This window comes from Zalophus californianus, chromosome 12, assembly GCF_009762305.2.
Source record: "Zalophus californianus isolate mZalCal1 chromosome 12, mZalCal1.pri.v2, whole genome shotgun sequence".
NCBI lineage: Eukaryota > Metazoa > Chordata > Mammalia > Carnivora > Otariidae > Zalophus > Zalophus californianus.
In genome coordinates, this window is record NC_045606.1 from 44760344 (window position 1) to 44784559 (window position 24216).

General features: G+C 38.9%; 1 protein-coding gene across 1 annotated transcript in view; it reads left to right on the forward strand.

Moving 5' to 3' along the window:
* The first annotated feature begins 2882 nt into the window (after positions 1 to 2882).
* Positions 2883 to 24216, forward strand: part of SCIN (scinderin) — an 83741-nt gene continuing 62407 nt past the window's right edge. Inside the window, exons 1-3 of the mRNA XM_027573782.1 lie at positions 2883 to 3161; positions 7299 to 7453; positions 13155 to 13316. Coding sequence (XP_027429583.1) covers positions 2963 to 3161; positions 7299 to 7453; positions 13155 to 13316 — 516 coding nt within the window. The 5' untranslated portion in view covers positions 2883 to 2962. The remainder of the gene's footprint in view (positions 3162 to 7298; positions 7454 to 13154; positions 13317 to 24216) is intronic.

Genomic DNA, 24216 nt, shown 5'->3' on the forward strand with positions numbered 1-24216 from the left:
ATTCTAGCTCTTACCATTGAATGCTTGTATAACGTTCTGTTCCTGATTCCTGATCTGTAAAATGAAATCATAATAATATCTAGTTCATAGAGTTGTAAGAATCGGGGCACTTATATTTTAAGAGGACTTAAAATAGTGCCTGGCCAGAGTAAGCACTCAAATATTGGCTGTTTCTGCAGTTCCTCCAGTGAATGTAAGGCCCAATTCAGTGAACGCTCTTCATATATTTAGTGGCCATTCAAATTACTCCACAGCTTTAAATTACCTTCTATAAGGCTCTTTGACATTATTCTTGCTGAGTCCTTTTTCCTTGTATACATTCTAAATCCTTAGTTTTTTATGGAAATTGAAAGATTTTTCACACAGTCTACTGCTGATGATTTAACTTTGTATTTGTCATCCTGTTTTGAGGGCACATCTTTAGTTCAATGTAGTAAAGCTATCAATTTTCCCCTTTATATTTCATGCAATTTTTAGTATTGTTTAAAAAGTCTCTATTCTGAAATCTCAGACACATCCAATTTTATTATTTATAAAATTTATAAAAATACTTATAAAAATTAATTAGAATAATTATATTATTTTATTTCTTTTGAATTTATATTTCATTTTATATCAATCACATTCTTTTTTAAAAAAAGATTTTATTTATTTATTTGACAGAGAAAGCATGAGAGCACAAGCAGGGTGAGTGGCAGAGGGAGAGGGAGAAGCAGGCTCTCCACTGAGCAGGGAGCCCAATGTGGGGTTCTATTAGTTTGTCAGTAGATTCTTTTAGACTCTTGATTTTCAGATTATCATCAGCAAGTAATGAGTTTTAATTTTTCCTAGCAATTCCTAATACCTTTTATATCTTTTTTTGGTCTTCTCATATTGTCTAAGACTTTCTGTGTCCTGTTGAACAGTAGTGAAATACTTGGTTTCTTATTTTTTTTAACCTTAAATGAAATCCTTCTAAAATTTTTTCATTTGATATGTTATTGCTATACTTCATTATTTTGTCATTAAAGTAGGAAAATCCCTTTTCTATCTAGTTTTTTTTTTAAGATTTTATTTATTTGACAGAGAGAGACACAGCGAGAGAGGGAACACAAGCAGGGGGAGTGGGAGAGGGAGAAGCAGGCTTCCTGCTGAGCAGGGAGTCGGATGCGGGGCTCGATCCCAGGACCCCAGGATCATGACCTGAGCCGAAGGCAGACGCTTAACGACTGAGCCACCCAGGTACCCCTCTACCTAGTTTTTTAAGAATGTTGCACATGTGGGGATTTTATTTCTTTTTAATCTATTGAAATTATTATTATTTTAAGAAAACACATGTTTTATTTGGTTGGATAAAATTTAATTTTAATAGTAATGTTGATGTTCATAAACTGAACCATAATTTTATTTTCTTGAACTGTCTTTATTGGGATTTGTATGCTATAACAGCCTCATTAAAATAATATTATTACTGAGATCAAGCCCCAGGATGGGTTCCATGATTGGCGTGGTCTGCTTGAGATTCTCTCCCTTTCCCTCTCCCACTGCTTCCCCCCACCCCGTGCACTCTCTCTTTTGCTCTCTCTTAAATAAATAAATAAAAATCAAAAAATAAAATAAAAGCAAGCCACATATGAATGTGCTCTCTATTTAGGTTGAAATGTGTGTAACTATGCATGTATGTATTTGTGTGTGAATAATAAAATGCACTTAGTGAGAATTTTACTCTGGTAAGAATTCTTTCAAGCACTTTATCTGTATGAACTCATTTAATTGACACAACAGTTCTATCTTATCAAATGTCTCCCTTTGAGAGACAAGAAAACTGAGCAGCCAAGGAACCTGCCACAGGCTACACCGCTAGAATTGGCAGAGCAGGAAACTGAACCCAGGACAGTTGGCTCCAAAGCTTGTGCTCTTAAGCACCAACACGGAGAGCGGTGGATGGACAGATGAACAGAGATAGACAGATGGAAAGACAGAAAGATGATGCATGAATATGTATCAACTCCAACATTTGAAAAGGATATGCATTAAATTGTTAAAATGTTGCAACCTCTAAGAGGTAGAATTTCATGGGCCAAAGATAGGCATTCACTTCTTAATTAATAAAATGTTTGTCAAAATGGGGAGCAAGAAAGATACCGTTATGTATAAGTGTAATTAATTCCCTTATCATTTTTCAAATAAAAATAAAAGTTAAAATAATGGCATACTTTCAAAGACTCTAAAACGACCTGGGATTTGTTCATGCCTAACAAATCAGGGTTTCCCAGAGGGGAGGATGAGATTTTTGGAAATTCTACGTATTTACAGTCCACAGCCCCCAACCCCACCCAGTGAAAAGACCTACGTACTATAGGGGACAAAACAAATTACAAATCAAAAGGTAAAGTTTCATGCCATGACCTTAATTTTGTTTAAAAATGTTATCAGAACTTACCTGTGGGTTGTGTGATTAGAGCTAATTTGAACTTTATTCATAGTTGGTGCTTTAAAAATTGTCTTCAGTAAACATAACCATTGTAATCAGAAAAATTCACAAAAATTCAATGTTGCCTGGACAGCCATTTTTTTTTTTTTTTTTTAGAGAAGGATGCGCCCACCAGAGTTTAAATTGTTGATCTCCTCCACGTGTTACCAGAAAGAAATGTCCTTCCTTAGACTAGGAGGCAGTTTCAGGAATTTCTGTAAATTCCCTCCGGATCTCAGGATTTCTGAGATTCTGATCCTCCTGCTAACTCGGAGTAGGGCGTAGGAGTTTGGTACTAGGCGCAGCTATGAGAATGGAAAGGGATCCCCTACTCCCGGAGCGACTGGGGCTCGGGCACTTAGCGCCTCCCACTTCCGAGCCCCGCCTCCCCGCAGGGCGAGTCCTATAAAGTCGCGGCGAACAGGGTCTCTCCAGCGGGTCTCGGATTAGTCCGACTTCGGGATCGACTTGATTGCGCGCCCCTTTTCCGGAGCAGTGCCTGTCGGAGCCATGTCCCAGGGGCTGTACCACGAGGAGTTCGCCCGAGCGGGCAAGCAGGCGGGGCTGCAGGTCTGGCGGGTGGAGAAGCTCGAGCTCGTGCCGGTGCCCCAGAGCGCTTACGGCGACTTCTACGTCGGGGATGCCTACCTGGTGCTGCACACGGCCAAGGCGAGCCGGGGCTTCACCTACCGCCTGCACTTCTGGCTGGGTAAGCGGGTGCAGGCAGCGGGACCCCGACGCGCCCAGGTCGCGGAGGGGCAAGGCCGCGGGAGGCTGAGATTGGCCGGCTGGAGGTGGGGGTGGGGTGGAGGTGGGGTCGGGGGGAGAGGGGAACAGCGCACGGGAAGGGCCTGGGGACCCGTCGCGCCTGTAGCGTCCCCTCCGGGCGGCCCCCTTTGGGCTGGCCGCCTTCTCCACGCGAGTCCGCTCTTGAGAACGCGGCTGCAAACGCGGGGCACGGAGTGGTCGGGAGCAGTCTTACCCCACGGGCTTTGACCTCTGTCAGGCCGGTCTCCCGGGCTTGGAGGCTGGTTCCTCTAGCTTCTCCCCGTTGCACCTTCCAGTTTGTAAACCGTGCTCCCGCCCAGGGCCGCTGCTTAGCGCACCCTGGCTCTGGCCAAGTCCCGCTCACCTTCCGACAAGTTCAGTCCTGGTTTCCCTGTCAGGGAGGAGACGAAGTCAAACAAGTTTGTAGGAATCCGCCGCAGCTGGGGAGAGGTACCCCCCCACCCCCTCCTCCCTTTTCTCTAGTTAATTTATTTTTATTTTTTTTGCCCTTGGGCCCCAGCTTATATTTCTTCACACATTTTGGCAGTTAATGCTCATGCTCTGGGCGACTTTAAATCAGAATCCACTTGCTCCACACTGCTCACACGGTCGGCTAACCGAAATTGCTGCTGATCAGGATGTTGGCGACCCTGGGTGGAAAAGAGAAAAAAATACAGATCTTGTCAAAATAAATAAATAGCTTTATATGGCATGTATTATTTAAATGAGTTGCTTTATTATAATAGTTATTTGTATTATTGTTATTTATCTATTTGAACAAGGACACAGTGTGAAACAAAACAGCTCCTTCAGCAATAGTAATTATTTTGGGCGGCACTTGCGCCAGGTTGTCAGAATACTGGGCCTTGTGTGTTCTACTTTTTTCACCTTCTACTTTTACTCGTAAACATCCTGAATGTCCAGCCTCTCCCTGTAGGATCCTGTGCCAGTGGACACACCCCGTCTAACAACGTGCCGATTATCTGAGACTTACGGCCTTCTTTTAAAACTAGATTGCCTCCCCTGGACTTCTCGTTCTTTATTTTTAGCTTTATTCCCGAGCCTGTGGGGAGACCACACAAAATCACACACTCACGCATTTTGAAGTCCTTGAAAAGCCATCATTTTTATTTCTAACATCTGAAGAACTTAAGAAATAACATGGCAGAAACCATTAAGAAGTGATGTTCTCAACGGTAGTGAACCCCTGAAACGGACACTGCAAGTGAGAAATAGGAAGAGGGAGAAGGATTGTTTTTATTATGGCGTTTGATGTTAAAATTTTGTGCTTGCTTGACGAAGCTCAAGCTGAGTTCCAAACACTTCTTGGTTTCCCAGCTTTGGTTTCCCATAGGAATAGTGTCACTATTCCTATGATAAATAGACAGTGATCTCTTTATATTTTATACCAGAAATCACTGAAACCTTAATATAAAACCATGTTCATGAATGAATGATGCCAGATAGAATAGTAATGTCCTCGTCTTGGTCTTTCTATTCAGAACTTGGATCTAGAATGAATAAAAGCGTCTGAAATGCCACATTTGTAATTTTGGTGAATTAAGATGTGAAGGGACCTCATATCTTGCTGTAGACAACAGTTTGTCAGAAGACTGCAAGATACTTTGAACACAGTTTGTGGGGGGTTTTGGGGGTGTAGTGGTGGTTATTCTATGGGTTCTTTCTTATCCGAAGAAGCTTGCTCATTAAACAAACTGTTTTTTAGGGTTTACAGATTCACATTAACTCAGTCATTCATTTAGTGCTCACCAATTTTGAAAACTGTAATAGAAAATGCTTTGGGCAAAAACACTTCATGATTGTCAAGATCTACTAAAATTGTAAGGCAACAAAATATAAAATAACATAACACAAAAGAACATATTATAATTTGAAAGACATTGGTAAAAGACATCAGAAAAGGGAAAATAAATGAGGTCATAAGCAAAATTCATAGAGCAAGTTCATATGTTCCTGAACATTGCTAAAACTGCATCATGATATCACTGAACTGGATTCTACTTTTCACATTCAAAGGCTGGTATTGGCTTCTTTAGGATCTTTCAACTTCTTTAGAGCAAGGATTCTAGTTTATTCATACTGATGTTCCCTGGCCCAGCGCAGTACACAAGCATCAAAAAAATGATAGCATAATTTAATTAACTTACTTTCAGTTCATTCATTAATTGCATGCCTGTCCATTTATATCCGTGTAAAGAAATTTGCGTTTCAACTTGTGCTCAAGTAAGAATGTTTATGTCAAACACATTATCCTTAACACTTTCGTTATTAACCTTGATTTAAACTTCCCTCTTAAGACATCTCTGTGCAAATCTACATCTATGTCTTTATTAGTATTCTCATTTATAGATGGGAAAGTGGGCAGAATGGCACTAATGTTCTTTCCGACTACAAAGTTGCATATGTGATTTTTTTCCTCTGACCACATCAAGTTTATAAAATTGTTACCATGTCAAGTACTCTTAACAGCTAGTGGATTTTTTTTCCTGAGAAGATAAGTTGCTACACAGGTTCCCTTTGAGAGTAAGGGAGGAATGTAAAGAAATACAGTTCTTCCATTAATATAGCTGTTTCCCTTTCTTCAGCTTTGGTGAATACTCTCAGTTGGGGTTTCCTGTGAACTGTAGTATTGTTACGGCTTCTAAACTTTTCTACATCAGTTATCTGCGGAGGAAAATAGCATAACCCAGTCACCACAAAATGTTACTGCTAATGAAAGTCGGAGTATAAAAAACTATTGATTGCTATTGTAGTTTCTAAGAGCCTGTGCTTCAGAATCACAGAAACCTGCCTCTGTGTCGTGTTCTACCAGAGGTCAACTTTATGAAGTTACTTGGCCTCTCGAAGCCTTTACTGTGGGTCCGTTGTACGTGGTGGAAAATATTTTTGCTGCATGTGTTTGCTTGAAGATTAAATGAGATCATCCGTGTAAACCACTAGCACAGTATCTGGCCCATATCAAAGATAGTATAAATGTATAAATGTTGGCTATTATTATTTCTAGAATCATTTATGATTTTTACACAGCTCCTATGTAGTAAGGGTTTTGAAGTGTGTTTTCTAAAATTTGAGTTTCCCTCAGGACTGGCTCGGATCCTCGGGCACACGGAAGACGCCAGTGCTGAAGAATTGGTGTTTTGACCTCAGCGAGTTTGCCTGGATGGGATTTATACTAGAACTGTGAAAATTAAATGTGTGTTGTGTGTTAAATTCTTGGGTTAATAATACCTACAGTCACATTCAATAGATGTGAATCTTATTAATCTCTTATTCTCCCTTTCCACATAGAGAATATGATCTTACACCAATAAAATAATAAAGTGGGGGCACTAGGACTTAAAAATAGGGGTGAGGTCAAGTGATATTCCTGTTTCCATTCTAAAAACTACTTGCTTTTGTAAAGCTATTTATCTAGGGCCTATGATGTTCCTATTCCTTACAAATATTAACATATTGGCATATTAATGCTAATAAAAGCTAAAACAATTGGAAAACATTCTCATAGTCTGATCTGATTAGCAAAAGAATCTTGAGTCCTACTAGAGTATAGTGCTATATCTTTTTGAGCATATACAGATAGCAGTGTTATGTTTTTTTTTTAAGATTAATTAATTTATTTTAGAGAGAGAGAGAGAGGGAGGGAGAGAGAGCATGCCCAGGAGGGGCAGAAGGAGAGGGAGAGAGAGGGTCCCAAGCAGACTCTGCACAGAGCACGGAGCACAAAATGGGGCTCCATCCCATGACCCTGAGACCATGACCTGAGCCAAAACCAACAGTAGGACAGTCAACTGACTGTGCCAGCCAGGTGCCCCCAGCAGTGCTTCTTTTAAACAGTTTTTAAAAAGAATTGAAAAGCAAGAACAAAACAATTCTTGTAGCTATTAACAAAATAATATTTTTATATTACATTTCTGTCAAAAGATTGTTCTGCTGAAGACGGTTTATTGTATTGATGTATATATGATTCAAAGAAAATTTCTGAGCCTTTTGTATCAGAAATTCTGCCTTAGTCATTTTCCTGGCTTGAGAAATGAAGTGCTGTCCTTTGCTGTTGCAGGAAAGGAGTGTACTCAGGATGAAAGCACAGCGGCTGCCATCTTTACTGTTCAGATGGATGACTATTTGGGAGGCAAGCCAGTGCAGAATAGAGAACTTCAAGGCTATGAATCTACTGATTTTGTTGGCTATTTCAAAGGAGGCCTGAAATACAAGGTAAGCCGCTCTCTTGAACTCTTTCCATTATGACCCCCTTTCTCTTCCTATGCATCCACACCTCATGTCTTCAGAGAATGAAAGTTCATTGAGGGCAGGGTTTTTTTGTTTTGTTTTTGTTTCAATCTGTTTTATTTACTGATATATACCAGTACCTGCTGGATACATAGTAGGTACTCAATAAATGTTTGTGGAACATGAGTGTAATATGTGAAGTGTTCTGGATTGATTTCATTTAATAGGTTAATTTTTAATAAAGTTAAGAGTTTCAGTAGTGTTGTCACAAGAAAGCCCTTTAAAATTTTGTGGAGTTACTTCGATAATTAAATATTAGCAACTCGGGTATTCACAATTTCTGTTAATGCCATTCTAGAGAACCTCTGAAGTTGCTGCAAATGACCCAAGACTTGGGAATCTCAGTTGTTCTGGAATGTCTTAATGCAATATTTATAACAATTATAATTCCAGTTACTTCTATAGAAAGAACTATACACACATTTCTCAAATAGTGTGGTTTGATCTTGGAAATGATACAAATGAAACAAACCATTGAGTTAAATATGTATGTGGTTCAGCCTCACAAAGTCAAATATACCTACACTGCTACACACACATACACACAATTTATGTGTTTTGGCCTGAAACACTGATCATCAACCGGCTTTTCTTCTGGGGGAAAAAGAAAAAAAAACAAGTTAAGTAGTTCTATTCTTTTAAGGCAACCTTCAATGAAAGACAGCCTTTTTTTGGGGAATTCCCTCCATGACCCTTGTGGACTCGCCACTCTTCACAATCTCCCCTGCCCCCAAGAGTGTTCAGTTACAGTGTGAGAAATATCTCCCTAGACAAACATTTCAGAAGCAATCCTTTTCAAAATCAGACATGCTCCAACAGGTCTTCTGCAGACCCCACCGCCTCACCCTTTGAGCCTGTTAGCTTACTGAGGACTTAAAACCTCAGAGCCAAACTAGAATTCTGAATATGTATTGAATTTATCTACTACAATGCCAGGGTTTATTTCTACTTTTGCCTGATCAGAGCCTTAGTGAATATTTTGTGATGCTATTGAGGTGAGGATAAACAGATATAAATTCTCTTCTCTCTTGAAATGATGTTTTTCACTCTAGGTTATGAACAACCCTAGATATGAAACAATGTATGACTTCTCATTTCATTTAATTCACATGAGTTCCTACAGTTTATGTCAAATGATCCTGAAACTTCCTTTATGTCAATGAAACCAACATTTTGAATAAGCTGGGTCATGTAGTTACTAAAAGCATGTAATATGACAACATCCTGGTTATGAACCCATTTCTGCTACGTATGACTTGTTTACTTCAGGGCAAGTAAGCTTTCTGTGCTCAGTTTCCTCAAATATATAATGGGTATAACAACAGCTTCCTCATATAGGTATTGTAAGGATTAGGGATCAAATTAAATAATAACATACATTTATAGTACATATACAGTCAGTAGGAAATTGTGATATTATTAATCCTTCTGGCTGTTAGCAGGACCTCTGAAATCAAACTTCTGGATATATATTTAAAGGTGGACATGAAAAAGCAATTTTACAGTTATAAGGTAATTATCTTCTACATCAAAATCACTTACAAATCAGCATTTTTTAGAAAGACGGTATTTGCTAATGGAGGTCAAATTTATCAGCAAAAAAATCAGTTCACTGTCTTATCATTAGTGACATTGAGCAGTTGACAATGTGTGCACTTGCAAAATACTTGATAAGAAATTTGGAAGCGAGGATAATTTGCCACCCAGAATAGCAAAGACTATTTTTTTAAAGATCTTATTTATTTTGAGAGAGAAGGAGAGAGAGGATGCAAGCGGGGGAAGGGGCAGAGGCAGAAGGAGAGAGGGAGAGAATCTCAACCAAACTCCATGCTGAGCTCAGAGCCTAACACGGGGCTCAATCTCATGACCCTGAGATCATGATCTGAGCTGAAATCAAGAGTCAGATGCTTTAACCAACTAAGCCACCCAGCTATCCCAGAATAGCAAAGACCATTATGTTGTACTTAATTTCATACTTACAAGAATGTGCTAAGCACTTCATGTCTATTATCTCATTTCATCCAAATAACAACCCCCTAGGTGCAGTTTCTGTCATTGTCACCCTATTAAGATAAGTAAACAAAAGCTTTGAGAAACTATGTAACTTAACAAGGTCTAACAGTGGATATGTGACTGGGTGACCATCTGACTTCAGTGCCTAAGCTGGTAATCACTATACTATGATGCTCTCAATATAAATAAATGGCTCAAATATCAGGATGAATTTGTTTATTTAAGATTACTGTGAAACAGGGTGTCGTCTACCATTACCAAGCCAGCAGCAGCCATATTTAGTTGTCGTGTGTAAGGGAAAGATTCAGCGAGGCAACATTAAGACCGTCTTGTCAGGTCATTTAATTCACCTGAGGTTTCTTTTTATGAGGCTTTTTAGGCTGGGGGAGTCCTAGAGGAGTAATATTTACCACTACTTCCTTTTTTTTTTTTTTCCTTTTTTAAAAGATCTTATTTATTTACTTGTCGGAGAGAGAGAGAGAGCACGAGCACACAAGCAGGGGAAGCGGCAGGCAGAGGGAGAAGCAGACTCCCCGCAGAGCAGGGAGCCCGACCTGGCAGACTCGATCCTAGGACCCTGGAACCATGACCTGAGCCAAAGGCAGACCCTTAACCAACTGAGGCCCCCAGGCGTCCCTTACCACTGCTTCCTTATATTAAATCTCTTTCCCAAGCTCAACAAGACCCGGCTCTTAGCCATGATTGTAAATAGTGACCATCAAACATCCATCAGCCAGCAAAACTGTGTTTATGGTGTCACTGATTTAGAGGATCATCCACCTTGCTTTCATTATGCTGTGTGAAGGTAGAAAGAGACTGGGAGTTTCTAGGGTTAATTCAAACACTATTCCAGAAATATTTACTATCAAATACCAACATATATGAAACTTACGGTTTTTCCTTTGTGCCTTTTTCACATCAAATTTTATTAAGACAAAATTAATTTTTAAAATATTGTTAAATGTTCACAGACTATATATCACTCTGATGGTTCACTATATGACAGTAGCTTAAATGTTATGTAAGTATCCCCAGTCTGTTTTTTATTTTATAACTTCTTTCAGATCACAGAGTTCTTACACTGTTTATCAGATCACAATGTAGTTATTTTTTTGAAAAGTGAAATGGCCAAGAACAGTAGCATATAGATAAAAACTTGTGTTTATTTTTATTGTATAATAGTTTGTTCATTTATGGCAATCTTGATAACATTATGGACTGAGAAATTATTATATAGTTCATAAAATTTGTGGTTATAATTGTCCTGAAGTCAACTTTTAGCCTATTGTAATAAAACCTTTCTATTCATGAGGGTCTTTTCCTGGAGAATGGTGGTAATTTAAAGTCAGTGGAAATTTCAGGGCACCTGGGTGGCTCAGTTGGTTAAATGTCTGTCGTTAGCTCAGGTCATGATGCCAGGGTCCTGGGATACATTCCCACCTCAGGCTCCTTGCTCAGCGGGAAACCTGCTTCTCCATCTGCAGCTCCCCCTGCTTGTGCTCTCTCTCTCTATCTGACAAATAAATAAATATATGATCTTAAAAAAATATAAAGTCAGTGGAAATTTCAGGAATGTGCTAATGATTACATAGGCAGCTTAACTTCTTTCTCTGGATTTACTATATATGTTTATAAATAAATTTTAAAAAAGTGTTTTATTTATTTGAGAGAGAGAGGGAGCACACCCGGAGAGGAGCAGAGGAAGAGGGACAAGCAGACCCCGCACTGAGCATGGAGCCTGATGTGGGGCTCAATTTCATGACCCTGAGACCATGACCTGAGCTAAAAAATCAAAAGTCAGATGCTTAACCAGCTGAGCCACCCAGGCATCCTTATGAATAAATTTTGAAAATTGGATCATTTTATAGGTTTCCTATATTGCTAATTTTCTTACCATATTATTGTAGGAGGCCTTTGAGCAATAAAAGTGATTTGCTTACACCGCATCTTTATTATGCACATCACCTCATAATTAATTGTGGAAATAAATAAAGATTATCATTTCTAACATTTAATTAAAGGAAAAAGTAAAAAGGTAAAAGCTGATTTCAAATAAGACAAGAAGATGTAATTGATATAGTTCATTATTATCCTTAGCATATTTATTTATTTATTTATTTTTAAAGATTTTATTTATTTATTCAACAGAGAGACACAGTGAGAGAGGGAACACAAGCAGGGGGAGTGGGAAAGGAGAAGCAGACTTCTCGCTGAGCAGGGAGCCCGATGCGGGGCTCAATCCCAGGACACCGGGATCATGACCTGAACCGAAGGCAGATGCTTAACGACTGAGCCACCCAGGAGCCCCTCCTTAAATTGAATATAATTTTCTTTTGGGATGTGCAACCAAATTTAGGGTATAAATACTCAGGCCTGGCATAGAAAGAAAAAAAGAGAGAGAGAGAAAGAAAAAGAAAAAAAGAAAGAAAGAAAGAGAGAGAGAGAGAGAGAGAGAGAAAGAAAAAGAAAGAAAGAAAGAAAGAAAAAGAAAAAAGAAAGAAAGAAAGAAGAAGAAAAAAGAAAGAAAGAAAGAAAAGAAAGAAAGAAAAAGAGAGAGGGAGAGAAAGAAAGAAAGAGAAAGAAAGAAAAAGAGACGGAGAGAAAAAGAAAAAAGAGAGGGAGAGAAAGAAATAATGAATGAATGAAAAAAGAAAGAAAGAAAGAAGGAAAAAGGTTTTATGGGTGGCTGAGTGATAGACTTTGGGGATGGTATGTGCTCGGGTGAGCACTATGAATTGTGTAAGACTGCTGAATCACAGACCCGTATCTCTGAAACAAATAATACATTATATGTGAAAAAAAAAAGAAGAAGATAGCAGGAAGGGAAAAATGAAGGGGAAATCGGAGGGGGAGAGGAACCATAAGAGATTATGGACTCTGAGAAACAAACTGAGGGTTCTAGAGGGGAGGGGGTGGGGGGATGGGTTAGCCTGGTGATGGGTATTAAAGAGGGCACGTACTGAATGGAGCACCGGGTGTTATACGCAAACAATGAATCATGGAACACCACATCAGAAACTAATGATGTAATGTATGGTGACTAACATAACATAATAAAAAAATTAAAAAAAAAATATATAATGTTAAAACAAAGATCATAAATGGGATCCCCCCACATCTGGCCAGGAGTCAACTCCCCTTCTGTGTCCTAACACTGTGTGGGGCATGGGAATTTTGGGGTGGCTCGTTCTCTCCTCACTTGCTCTTGTTACCTGACTCTCCTCTATCCTCCTGTCTTCTTCCCTGAAATCTTGTCTGCTTCTCACTTAATGGTTTTAGACTCATTCGTTCCCAAAGGACACTTTGGGAGCTACTGCTTCTTTTCATTTATGTCACAGGTTTTATCCACTGAAGGTTCTTAGTAAATACCTGCAATCTTAAGTTGAATGATTAAAACAGGAAGGACAAAAGGCCTTAAAAGAACCAAAAAAGGGGTTGATTTGCCACGGCATTCTCTTCTGTGTACTTACTGTTTCACATGCTCTGAGGTGGCTATTTTGTCTTGGCCTGACAGGCAGTTTTGACAGATACACCTGTGGTTTTATGTGTTTTTGTATCTAGTTAGAAGCTTCATCTCTTTTTGTTTGTTTTCTGTCTTCTTCCCACTGATCAGGCCGGAGGTGTGGCATCTGGACTAAATCATGTTCTTACAAATGACTTGACCGCTAAGAGGCTCCTGCATGTGAAGGGTCGGAGAGTGGTCAGGGCCACGGAAGTTCCCCTTAGCTGGGACAGTTTCAACAAGGGCGACTGCTTCATCATTGACCTCGGCACTGTAAGTGTTACATGCACACGCAGACGTCTAATGGAGAGTGAATTGTGTTCAGATCAAATCAGATGTACGTGGAAGATAATCACATTTTCGACACACAGGGAACAGATCATGTTTATGTGAGATGCAATCATATCATAGGATGAATTGGCGAGTATTTAAATCACACAAAGTGAGACTTCAAAGTTTTTATTTTCTTTGATAGGGTTAGCATGGAGTAATGATTTAGTTCTTCCTACCATAGAACACACATAGAATAATTTTTAATATATTTACCCTCTGTCTGAACAGAGCTTCCGCTAATTATTTTTGTCCTTAATTGGGTGTGGGAAAACATTATTTGAGGGACAAATGGAATTTTCTCCAGAAAGCAAAGTTTCTAGGATTTCAAATGGACATGGGATAAGTCTAAACAGCTTGCCTAAGGAGATTTTAGGGGATATTTTGGGATATATGTCACACATTTACTACACCATACTATTTCATACTTTTTAATTATTTTAGGGTATTAAGAGAAAAGGCACAAGTACAGATATTAAGTATCACCTTAATGGGATGGGCAATATCTGACTTACATTTGTTTCCAGGAAAAGAGGCCCCTCTGAGTTCACATATACTTACTAATAATTACTTTTTTAAAGATTTTATTTATTTTGAGAGAGAGAGGGAGAGAGCACAAATGAGGGGGAGGGGCAGAGGGAGAGGGAGAAGCAGGCTTCCCGCTGAGCAGGGAGCGGGATGCGGGGCTCGATCCCAGGACCCTGGGATCATGACCTGAGCTGAAGGCAGATGCTTAATGACTGAGCCACCCAGGCGCCCCCAAATCATTTTTATCTCTAAAAGAAGTATTATTGCAAAGTCTTTGCTGGGCTCTAGATGGTGGGATTTAAGTTGGGTCTTTTAAACTTTGTAAGGTAGAAATAAAATAAAGTCGGAATAAAAGGCATTCTCTACCATTGAAAACCCATGGGGAAAGCAGAGAGGGCAGGAGAGGGCAGAGCCTTTATAATGCCCTTCTCCTCCTCCTCATGGTCATCCTCCTCGTTACACCATGTGCATCAGCATCCTGCTCGTCGTCAGGAACGTTTCTGTGCTCAGCATTGTACAGAGACTTGCTCTGACCAGTGCTGCTTCGGTTAGCCCGAGGCTTGCACCGGCTGTGGAATTTCCTCCCAGTGCACAGCCAGTGAATGGTGAAGCCAGGATTCCACCCTGGGGGTGTCTGATTCCCACCTGAGCATTTTATTTTATTGCCTCTCCATGGGCAGTATTTTGGGGAAAAGCATCAGACAAAAGCCAAAAGAGTTTATTCCACGTGCACAGAGAAGGGACACTAAGGATTTTGAAAACGGAGCCCCTCAGTCAAGGTTCTGTTAAGGCAATATTAACTTAGCAACAGCACAGAGATTAAGTGTGCTAAGATTATTAATCATTTGGAAAATGGCTCCAAGCTATAAACTTCATGGGTTTCTCTCAGTTAGGATACACCTCTAGTTTTATTACTGCTAATGTATAATTCGGCTATCTTGGATCACACCAGCTTGTGTGCACAGTTGCGATCATATTAATAATGCCCAAAGTACAGTTCTCAGTGTCACACTTAGACATCTGCACCCAAAATGGCAGTACCCCTGCCCTGAACCTCACGGTGAATTTCTTGGAAAAGCCCTTTTCAACTTTAAATGCTAACCCATTCTCCTAACCGGCTTCTCCTATAACATTTTTATAGCCCTTTATCCCTTGATAATTTATGAAGTGTTTTAACATAGAAGATAGTATTTTTCATAGAAAAAAGAGACCTCAGTTTTCATCCAAGCTGACTTTAATCTTAGATTCTCATCTATAAAAGTCGATTAGATGATCTCTGGGGCCCCTACACAGAAGAGACACTTTCCGTTGATAATGTAATTCATCACTGCCATTACGTGAACATACTTCTTTCTTAAAATAGCTTTTCATGTGTAATGTAATTGCTCCACACATGCAATAATCTCTTTAATTACCATGAAAGGCCTCCAGTTCAGCTTTCTAACTATCTGCTCCTTAATCTTGAGCAAGTTATTAACCTCTCCAGAGCCTTAACTTCCTCATTTATTGTTTTCATCTTGACTCTGATTTCTTTTTTCTTTTTTTTTTTTTTTGCTCTCTACAAACAATTGACTACGATTTCTGATGGTGCTTCTAACCTTAGCTGACTATGATTCAATCTCCCCTGACACAGAGTCACATCTGGAAATGACAGTTGTCATCGTGGTTTCACAAGAGAAAAAAAGCCGTAGAGGGTGGGAGCAAGTCACTTGCATTAATACAGGTTGAGTGCTGACCTGGGGTTTTCTATTCTTAGTTTACATTTTTCCACTATCCTAAGCTAACTTGGTGGGATATAAGAAGGTATGGCTCTATAACAGAGTATCTTGCAATAGTTTCCGAATCTGCTCAATTCAGAATTATGTCTAATCTAGCTTAAAATCTTCTAAAAGTAGTATTGTTAATGAAATCATTATTTTGTTGAGCAAGTATTGTGCTTCCACAGTGGATTAGATGGTTGAGTGCTGTGGTAGGCAGATGGTGGTTCCAGTGACATATTCTGTCTTTCCGTGGGTAATGTCTGCCATGTACCAATAAGTACAGGCTCCTATAATACGGACAGAGCCTCTATTATGAGATTCAAGGACATTCATCAGTTTAAGAGTAAATTATCTTTATTTTATAGAGTTAATTACCTTTAATGACTTTCAAGTTGTGTCCTGCTCTCATGCCTGGTTAGAGAGACATATGGAATGATTTTGTTGCAGAGATAGCTGATTATCTCTTATGTTGTAGAAGTATACTATACCCCAGAGGGATACCCTGTTAGGAATCAAGCAGTACTACATACACTCTAGTCGTTTATTCACATGATCTCTTTTTATGTAAAGCTTTTAACCAGTTGGTATGTTGCCAACAATCTCTGAATGGTGATAAGATCTTGCAATTACCTTGGAGTCTTTATTTTCGGGGTGTGTCACAGTAAACAAAGAAGGACGTGGGACCAATATTTTCTCTACTATAAAATCTTAATGAGTTCGATTTCAAAATTACCTTCTGCATTAGAAAGTACAAAAAGAAGCCAGTGCAATTTCTTCAAGTTTGTTTTATTATCCAGGTATGAAAAAAGTAGGTTCGACCTCCAAAGTTTTCATCTAACTAGAGCCAGTTGGCCAAAACTAAGGTTATGGACATAACCTAAATCCTATAGTTTGATTTTGTTTGGGGAAGTCACCTTTTTTGATGAACAATCACTAGTATTAATATGATATGCCATATACTTTTGAAACATATGCTGTTATACGATTTGAGACTACAGTAAATATTTCCTGATATGACCATGTAACCACCTCAGTCAAAAGCATGAGATTATAAAATTACCTGTTTAATCCCTTTGAACTTTAAGAAATTATCAACATTTTAGAGGATGATTTGGATAAGCTATCTTACATTTAGTGTGTTCTCAGAAAATAATATGGAACATGGCTAGATCTTAGCAATTTGGAATTTACTGAATCTTTGGAGAAGTGCTTTTGAACTGTGTATTTTAACGTTGGTGATTTTATCAATCATCATTTTTAAAGCTATGAGGTGGTTGAGGTAGTTGTAGAAATGACTCACAAAATCACATCTAAATATATTGCAACAAAGCCATCAGTAACTACAGAATGTGAATGATAATGGAAAGAGTCTATAATTTCAAAGTCTGGGAGCTGGAGCTAACCTTTTTGGAAATATGTGTCAGAGCCAGCCACTAGTGGAGAGTCGGATTTCACAGGAGGAGGAATTTCTGTGGTGAGTTACTAATTGTGCTGTTGGGCATGTTCCGTTTTCTTGTTAACTTGTTTGGTCAGTTATGCAGCTTTGCCCCACTCACCTGGCTATTTATAACCTATTGCCCCTCTCTCATTATTCCCTCCTGCTGCTTTGAAACAACAGTCTACACTTCCTCATTTACCAGTTGGTCTGCAACCTACGTTTCCTGACTTTTACTCCCACCGTTTCTTTGAATCTGTTCATCCTACAGCAGCAATGGCTTCTGCTAAATCCAGTGGACACTTGGTTCATTATCCACTCCATCCCTGTGCTGCAGCTGACACTGTTGGTTACTCCCTTGTATCTCAGCCTCACTCTCCTCTGGCTTCCTGCTTTTCCTCCCTTTCAAGCCATTCTTTCTCATTCTTCTTTGCATGGTCTGCCCACCCCCTCAAGTTTTGTGTGTGTGTGTGTGTGTGTGTGTGTGTGTGTGTGTGTGTGTGTTTAAGGATTCCACTTTTGATCATTGTCTTTTTATACATTCTTCCTGAGCAAACTTACCCTCACCCAAAGCTTCAACTACTCATCCGCTGGTAAATCTCAGTTTTATAGTCTCGCTCAGAACTCTTACGGGAGATCTGTGTCAGCATTTCAGACTGCCTCCCAGATATTTCTTGTATCACAAGAACCTCAAACTCAACAAGTCTAAAAATGGAACTCATCAACTTCACCCTCTCATTCCAAAATGATTTCTTCTCTTATTGTTCTTATAATGTTGAATGGAGCTATCTGTCATTCAGACCTCAAACTCCAAATCTAGAAATCATCCAGATGGCTTTTCCCAGAGGCTTTACATTCAACTGGTCACTGGGCCTACTCTCTTCTACCTCCTGAGTGTCTCCTGAACCCTTCTCGTGCTCTTTATCACCATGGTACTGTCTCATTGTCCTGCACATGACACTTTCCGTCCAGTCACCATGCTTTTGCTTTGTATACATTGTTTCCTTTGCCTAAAATCCACTCTTGCTCTGTATAACATTTCTTTGGAAAGCATCCAGTATCATCTCATCTTTAAATATTCAATTCCAATATTGCTTTTTTTATGATGTGTTCCTCGGTCTCTTCCTCCATCCTTCCCCCATCCCACCTCGCATCCCTGTAGAATTAGGCAAGACTTTATCTCATATTTCCTATCACCTCGCAGACTTGCCTTGAGCATTTTCCATATTGCCTGTCCATTCATTTATCAACCTCACTCACTCACTTTGTCCTTATTAGAAGACCCAGAGCTTATAGTCACTCAACAAATGTACACCTGTCCAACGCAAAGCATACAGTCTCATGCAGTCATGTGGATAGAGATATAATTTTCTTTTTTTCACCTGTAGCTCAACCTGAGTTCATAGCCAAGCTTCTATTTCCACAGAAGGGTTAAAAATAAAATAATCTTGCCCTATTAAGGTGAACCTTGTTTATCATGAAAGCAAATCAAACTTATCACACCCATCCCCTTTTCCATCCCTCAGGTATAGGGGATGTGCGTATGTGATATTATGGCCTGAGGATGGGGGACCAGGTTGGGAATGGAAGTGTATCTGGTTTGCATAGTTTAACCCTCACTCCTCTCTAACATTCACTGAGGCTTTGCCGTTTCATTAATTCTTGAGCTTTGAGCTTTGAACTTTGGCCTCTGTCCCAAAACTTTTGCTGGAAAATATCCATGGCCTTACTTTGGTCTTTTGATACTGTTGGCCATCATAGTAGCCCCTCTGGAGTTCTACCTTATTTTGCCTGTACCACAGGCTGTTCTGGGGACACTGTACCCACATTGTACCAGTGCCCATCGATCCGACTGCATGGACACTGCCCACAGTTGTTTCTAACTAATGTTCAGGGTCATGGATGAATATATGACAAATGTGTTGGAGGGGAATGTACTGAGCTCTTCTCAGAGATTCATTGCATCTGATCGAGTTTCCTAGTTCTCTTGTAATCCCCATACTTTTCTCTTCCTGGACCTGACCAACCAGTCTTATACCATTTCACAGTTTAGCCTACTGTGTAGTTCCTGCAATACACTTTAGCCCCTAAAGCCAAGACTCTGATTCTTGATATGCAAAACCAATTTTCTGTAAATTGCTGCATTCTCACTCCTTCCCTCAGAAAACTTTACTCTCATAAAATCAAGGTTCTTTTAAATTAAACCTATGTTGGCATTTGGACTTTTGTCTCTGCTATGACTTAAACTGTTTATTTTAGAACAAAAAACTAGGGGCGCCTGGGCGGCTCAGTCGTTGGGCATCTGCCTTCAGCTCAGTTCATGGTCCTAGGGTCCTCCCTGCTTGGCCGGGAGTCTGCTTCTCCCTCTCCCACTCCCCCTGCTGTGTCTCTCTCTGTCAAATAAATGAAATCTTTAAAAAAAAAAAAAAAAAAGAACAAAAAGCTGAGCAAAGTCTTCTTTGTTCTGGATAAATTTGTCCTTATCTGAAAGTAATCCATTCCACTAGTTTTATAAGGAGAAAGCCTTGAGGCAACAAGAAAAGATAATGGGAAAAAATAAACCTAATGTTAAATCTCTAAAATTTACCCTTCAACAAATTAGGGATGAATGGTATTTATTGTGCACTTGGTGTGTGCTGGGTGCTGGAGTATAAAGGTGGAAACCAAATAGTCTTTGACCTCCAGATGCTGTCAAATGGTGAGAGGCACAGACACATACACAGCTGGGAGTATGGCAAGGTAGAAGGTAGGAAGGGCTGGAATGGAGACACAGACACATTACAATTAGAGAATAGATGAGGGACTAGGAAAGACCACTCCCAAGGTATTAGGATTTATGTTTTCATTCTCACAGTTTCACATTAGAATCATTAGGAAGTTTTTAAAATATTGATGCATGTGTGATATGACCCCTAAAGATTCTGATTTTAAAGTTTTGGGTTGGGACTTTGGGGTAAGTACTTTTTAGGCCCTACCCCAGGTCATTTTATTATACAGTTAATGCTGAGAACCATTTCAATATGGGAAATGTCTAAAGGTGCAGGAAAATACAGGGTTACGTATCTGAAAAGAATAGTAGATCAGTTAAATATAGTTAAGTCACCAACTTATGTGGCTGACAGAAATTATTTTTGATGAAATGTGGCTATAAAACTTTGATTTGCCAAATACTCTGAAGAGTATAGAGAACATAATTTTACCAGCTCTCATTATTGCAATGAAAAGAATGCTCCAGAAGCTGTCACCTGGTCCCAGTAAGTGACATCACTACCAACAGCCAAGCTAAAGGGGTCCAAGTCATGTCCACTTCTCCTTGTCCTCCAGTTTACATCCAAAGGACACTGTTGACCAATCCTGGAGGCTTTAACCTTCTAGCTATCCCTTGATCCTTCTCTTTCCCATAGCCACTGCTCTGCCCTAGTTCACATGTAGTCCCGTCCTTTCTGGTCACCAAGCCTTCAGTGGCCATGCATACCCATTCCATTCATCTCCCATTCCTCAATCAGAGGTGTTTTAAAAAATACATATATGTGTCATTGAATGATATTGGGTTGGCTTGGCTTTGGACAACAACAAAAGGATAGGATGTAAATAAACACTCATTCATCCAAAAACTAAAAAAAAAGTCATGGTTTAAAGTTTAAAAATAGAAAAAGGTAGATTCCTGGAGGTATCTCACAAGTCAGTATGGTGTTTAAGTTATGCTTAGAGAGCTGCAGGCAGAGAGGATATCTGAATGAGCTTTTATATTTTGTTAACTAGATCTAAGAGAAAAGTAAGCACAGTAAAAATAAAGCCAGTAGAGGCAAGGGAGAGCAAGAGGTCTGGCCACCCTTCTCCTTTTATAAAATTGTAGATGTATTTAGAATAAATAACTTAGCAAAGGACAAAAGAGTAACAAGTCTATGCTGAATTCTTTGCACATGTTACGAGTCAACATCACATGGGCTGGTCTGGGTGCTCCTTTAAACTCGGCTTCTGAAATCTTGCTTCCCTTCAAGGGCATCATTGAGCATTGTTTTATTTCTCCTCTTATTTCCTGCCCCCAAATGAGGTTTGGCTGCACTTTGATGTTTTTACTTGTTAACTCCGACCACATGGTTTAAAGGAAATTTTAGAAACCTCTAGTCTGTCCCCAGTATGGTTGTTACCATGAATATCACTCACTCACTATTATTTCTTGTTATTGGTGGTCCAAACAAATTGCCCGTAACAGATGTGTCTTTACTCCCTTATTTACTTTTCCAGCTATCCAGAGTAATTTTGTTTTCCTTTAATAGCTTGCATATTAAGAGTTAATTATAATTTGACAAACTCCAGCACAGGGTGTTCGTGGGCAATATGTACATCAACAGATTTTGGCCAAAATTTAAGTGCATTTCAGTCTGAATTGAATGGATCCTTTCATATTGACAGGGGGCTTTATGTCCCTTCCCCCAAAGAAGTATAACACTTAGTGTTGAATTGTTAAATTCTTTAGACTCTTAGAGGGTAAATAGTTGCCTCTGAAACCATGTTTGCTTTATCATTTTCAGTGTCTCATCTGCTTAAATCACCTTTACAAAAGAATTTTTATCTAAACCCCATCAACCTATTATAAATAAAACAATTTAAATTATGAAAACTTTTTGTTGTAATAATAGTATGAACCTGTTACATCAATTTGGGCATTTTTTTTTAGCTCTGTGTAGCATTCTTGGGTTTTTTTAGCTCACTCCCTCCAAAAAACAGGGTAAGTTGAATTATAGGAACATTTTTCAAGCACGGGGCCAATCGAGCACAGAGTTTCCTTGTGCACAGAGCAGAGAAGTGGTCTTGCCCAACTACCTCTGAATAGAGTAAGTGTTGGTAGTGCAGCTTATTAATAGTACTATACACATTTATTTAGCACAGTAGAGCTTTGTTAAAATGAGATGTCCTAACCACATCATCCATCCATGATAGAATTTAAATTGCTCAAATTTAGTGAATTGCTAAAATTCTGTTTAAAATCTAAACAAATTTTCTGTTTAAAATCTAAAGCATGTTTTAACTGTGTTGCTGCCGTGATTGAATGAAATATATTTGCAGAAAAACTTAAGTCCCATTGAAAGAAAAGGGTTTTTTAAATTAATAGAACTCCTTAAACAATTCTGGCTTTTGGCAATTTATAATTAAAGTCTGTATTTTATTGTATTTGTTGTCTGAATTCACCACTAAAAATTAAGTCTAGGAAATAAGATGATATGTCACTTTTATAGAAATAGCACAAAATTAAGTGAAAATAATAAAAGAGTAAGCATAACACAAAGCATTCATTGTCATGCCCAATAAGAAATTTTCTGTAACACTTTCTTTAGTGATTGGGTCATCTTTGAGTTAAAAAGGAAAATTTTACTTTTAACAGTTTTATTATTTTCATGAACATTTCCTAGATATGTTTTTTGCTATTTAAAAATTTTTTTATTCAAGTGTTGTTGACATACCATGTTATATAGTTTCAGGTGTATAACATAGTGATTTGACAACTCTATACACTACACAGCGTTCACCACGATAAGTGTAGTTACCCTCTGTCACCATACAATGTTATTGCAATATTATTGACTATATTCCCTATGCTGTGCTTTTCCTTCCTGTGATTTATTTATAACCGGAAGTTTGTACCTCTGAATTCCCTTCACCTATTTCACCCACCGCTCTCCCCTCTGGCAACCACTAATTTGTTCTCTGGGTATTTATGATTCTATTTCTGGTTTTTGTGTGTTTTATTTTTTAGATTCCACATTTAAGTGAAATCTTATGATATTTTTGCCTTTTCATTTTGTTGATAGTTTCCTTTGCTGTGCAGAAGCTTTTTAGTTTGATGTAGTCCCAATTGTTCATTCTTGCTTTTTTTTTCCCTTGCCTGAAGAGACATATCCAGAAAAATGTTAAGGCTGATGTCCAAGAGATTACCGCCTGTGATTTCCTTTAGGAATATAATGGTTTCAGGTCTTACATATAGGTCTTTGATCTATTTTGAGTTCAGTTTTGTGTATGGCGTAAGAAAGTAGTCCGGTTTTACTCTTTTGCATGCAGCTGTCCAGTTTTCCCAACACGTTGAAGAGACTGTCTTTTCCCCAATGCATATTCTTGCCCTTTTGTCGTAGACTAATTGACTGTATAAGCATGGGTTTATTTCTGGGCTCTCTATTCTGTTCTATGTGTCTATTTTTGCACCTGCACCATGCTATTTTGATTACTGTAGCTTTGTAGTATATCTTGAAATCATGGATTGTGATACCTACAGCTTTGTTCTTTTTGCTATTTTAAAAGTATAAACTGAGATCTGTCAGTAATGGTGAAGAATATTTTCTACAACTAAATTTATCTGTGAGCTGATACTGCACATAAAAACTCCCAACCTAAGGTAATGTCATAGAAAATATTTGGGGATCCATGGAATACTGTAAAATTCTACATTAAATAATAATTATGTTAGTCAAATTATTATCTACATTTCTCTTGTAAGCACATTACCAAGCTTCCATACTGCTAATAAAATTTAGTGTGATTTTATATAATCTCTCTGAAGTTGATGCGAGGTCACTTATATGGAGAACATAAACATCTGTTGGACAATTATATAAATGCAGAGCAAGTCAGTAGTGAAAGTTGCTAACAAGTGAGAAATCTAGAGATCTAAACTTCTGATCTGCTTCCTGTATTTTGCTGTAATGTAAATATTAGAAGTTTGCTTTCTGAGACCCACTGAGAAAAGAATCAGTGGCAAAATCTCATGGAATAAGATAGGGAAGAAATCAGAGCCGAGAGCACACGTGTACTTAGCAGAGTAGGGTGCTTGGCTGCACTGGGTAATTAGATGTTGCAGATTCTCTGCAAATGCCTGCCAGTAGCACTGTGCTCAAGACCACCAGCAGGGATTCTCAGTTGAATGCTAGAATCATCTGGGGAGTGTTCAAAAGACAGGGCTGTCCAGAACATACCTGAGAGTCCCTAAGGGTAGTGCTCAGTTTTCTGTATTTTTAAAAATCACCTTCCTAAACACCACCCCCTGATCTTAATGCACGGTGATAGGCATTGACTAATCGTTGGGGATCATTTGTTTTCACTCTTTGTGATTGCTGACCTGGGCACA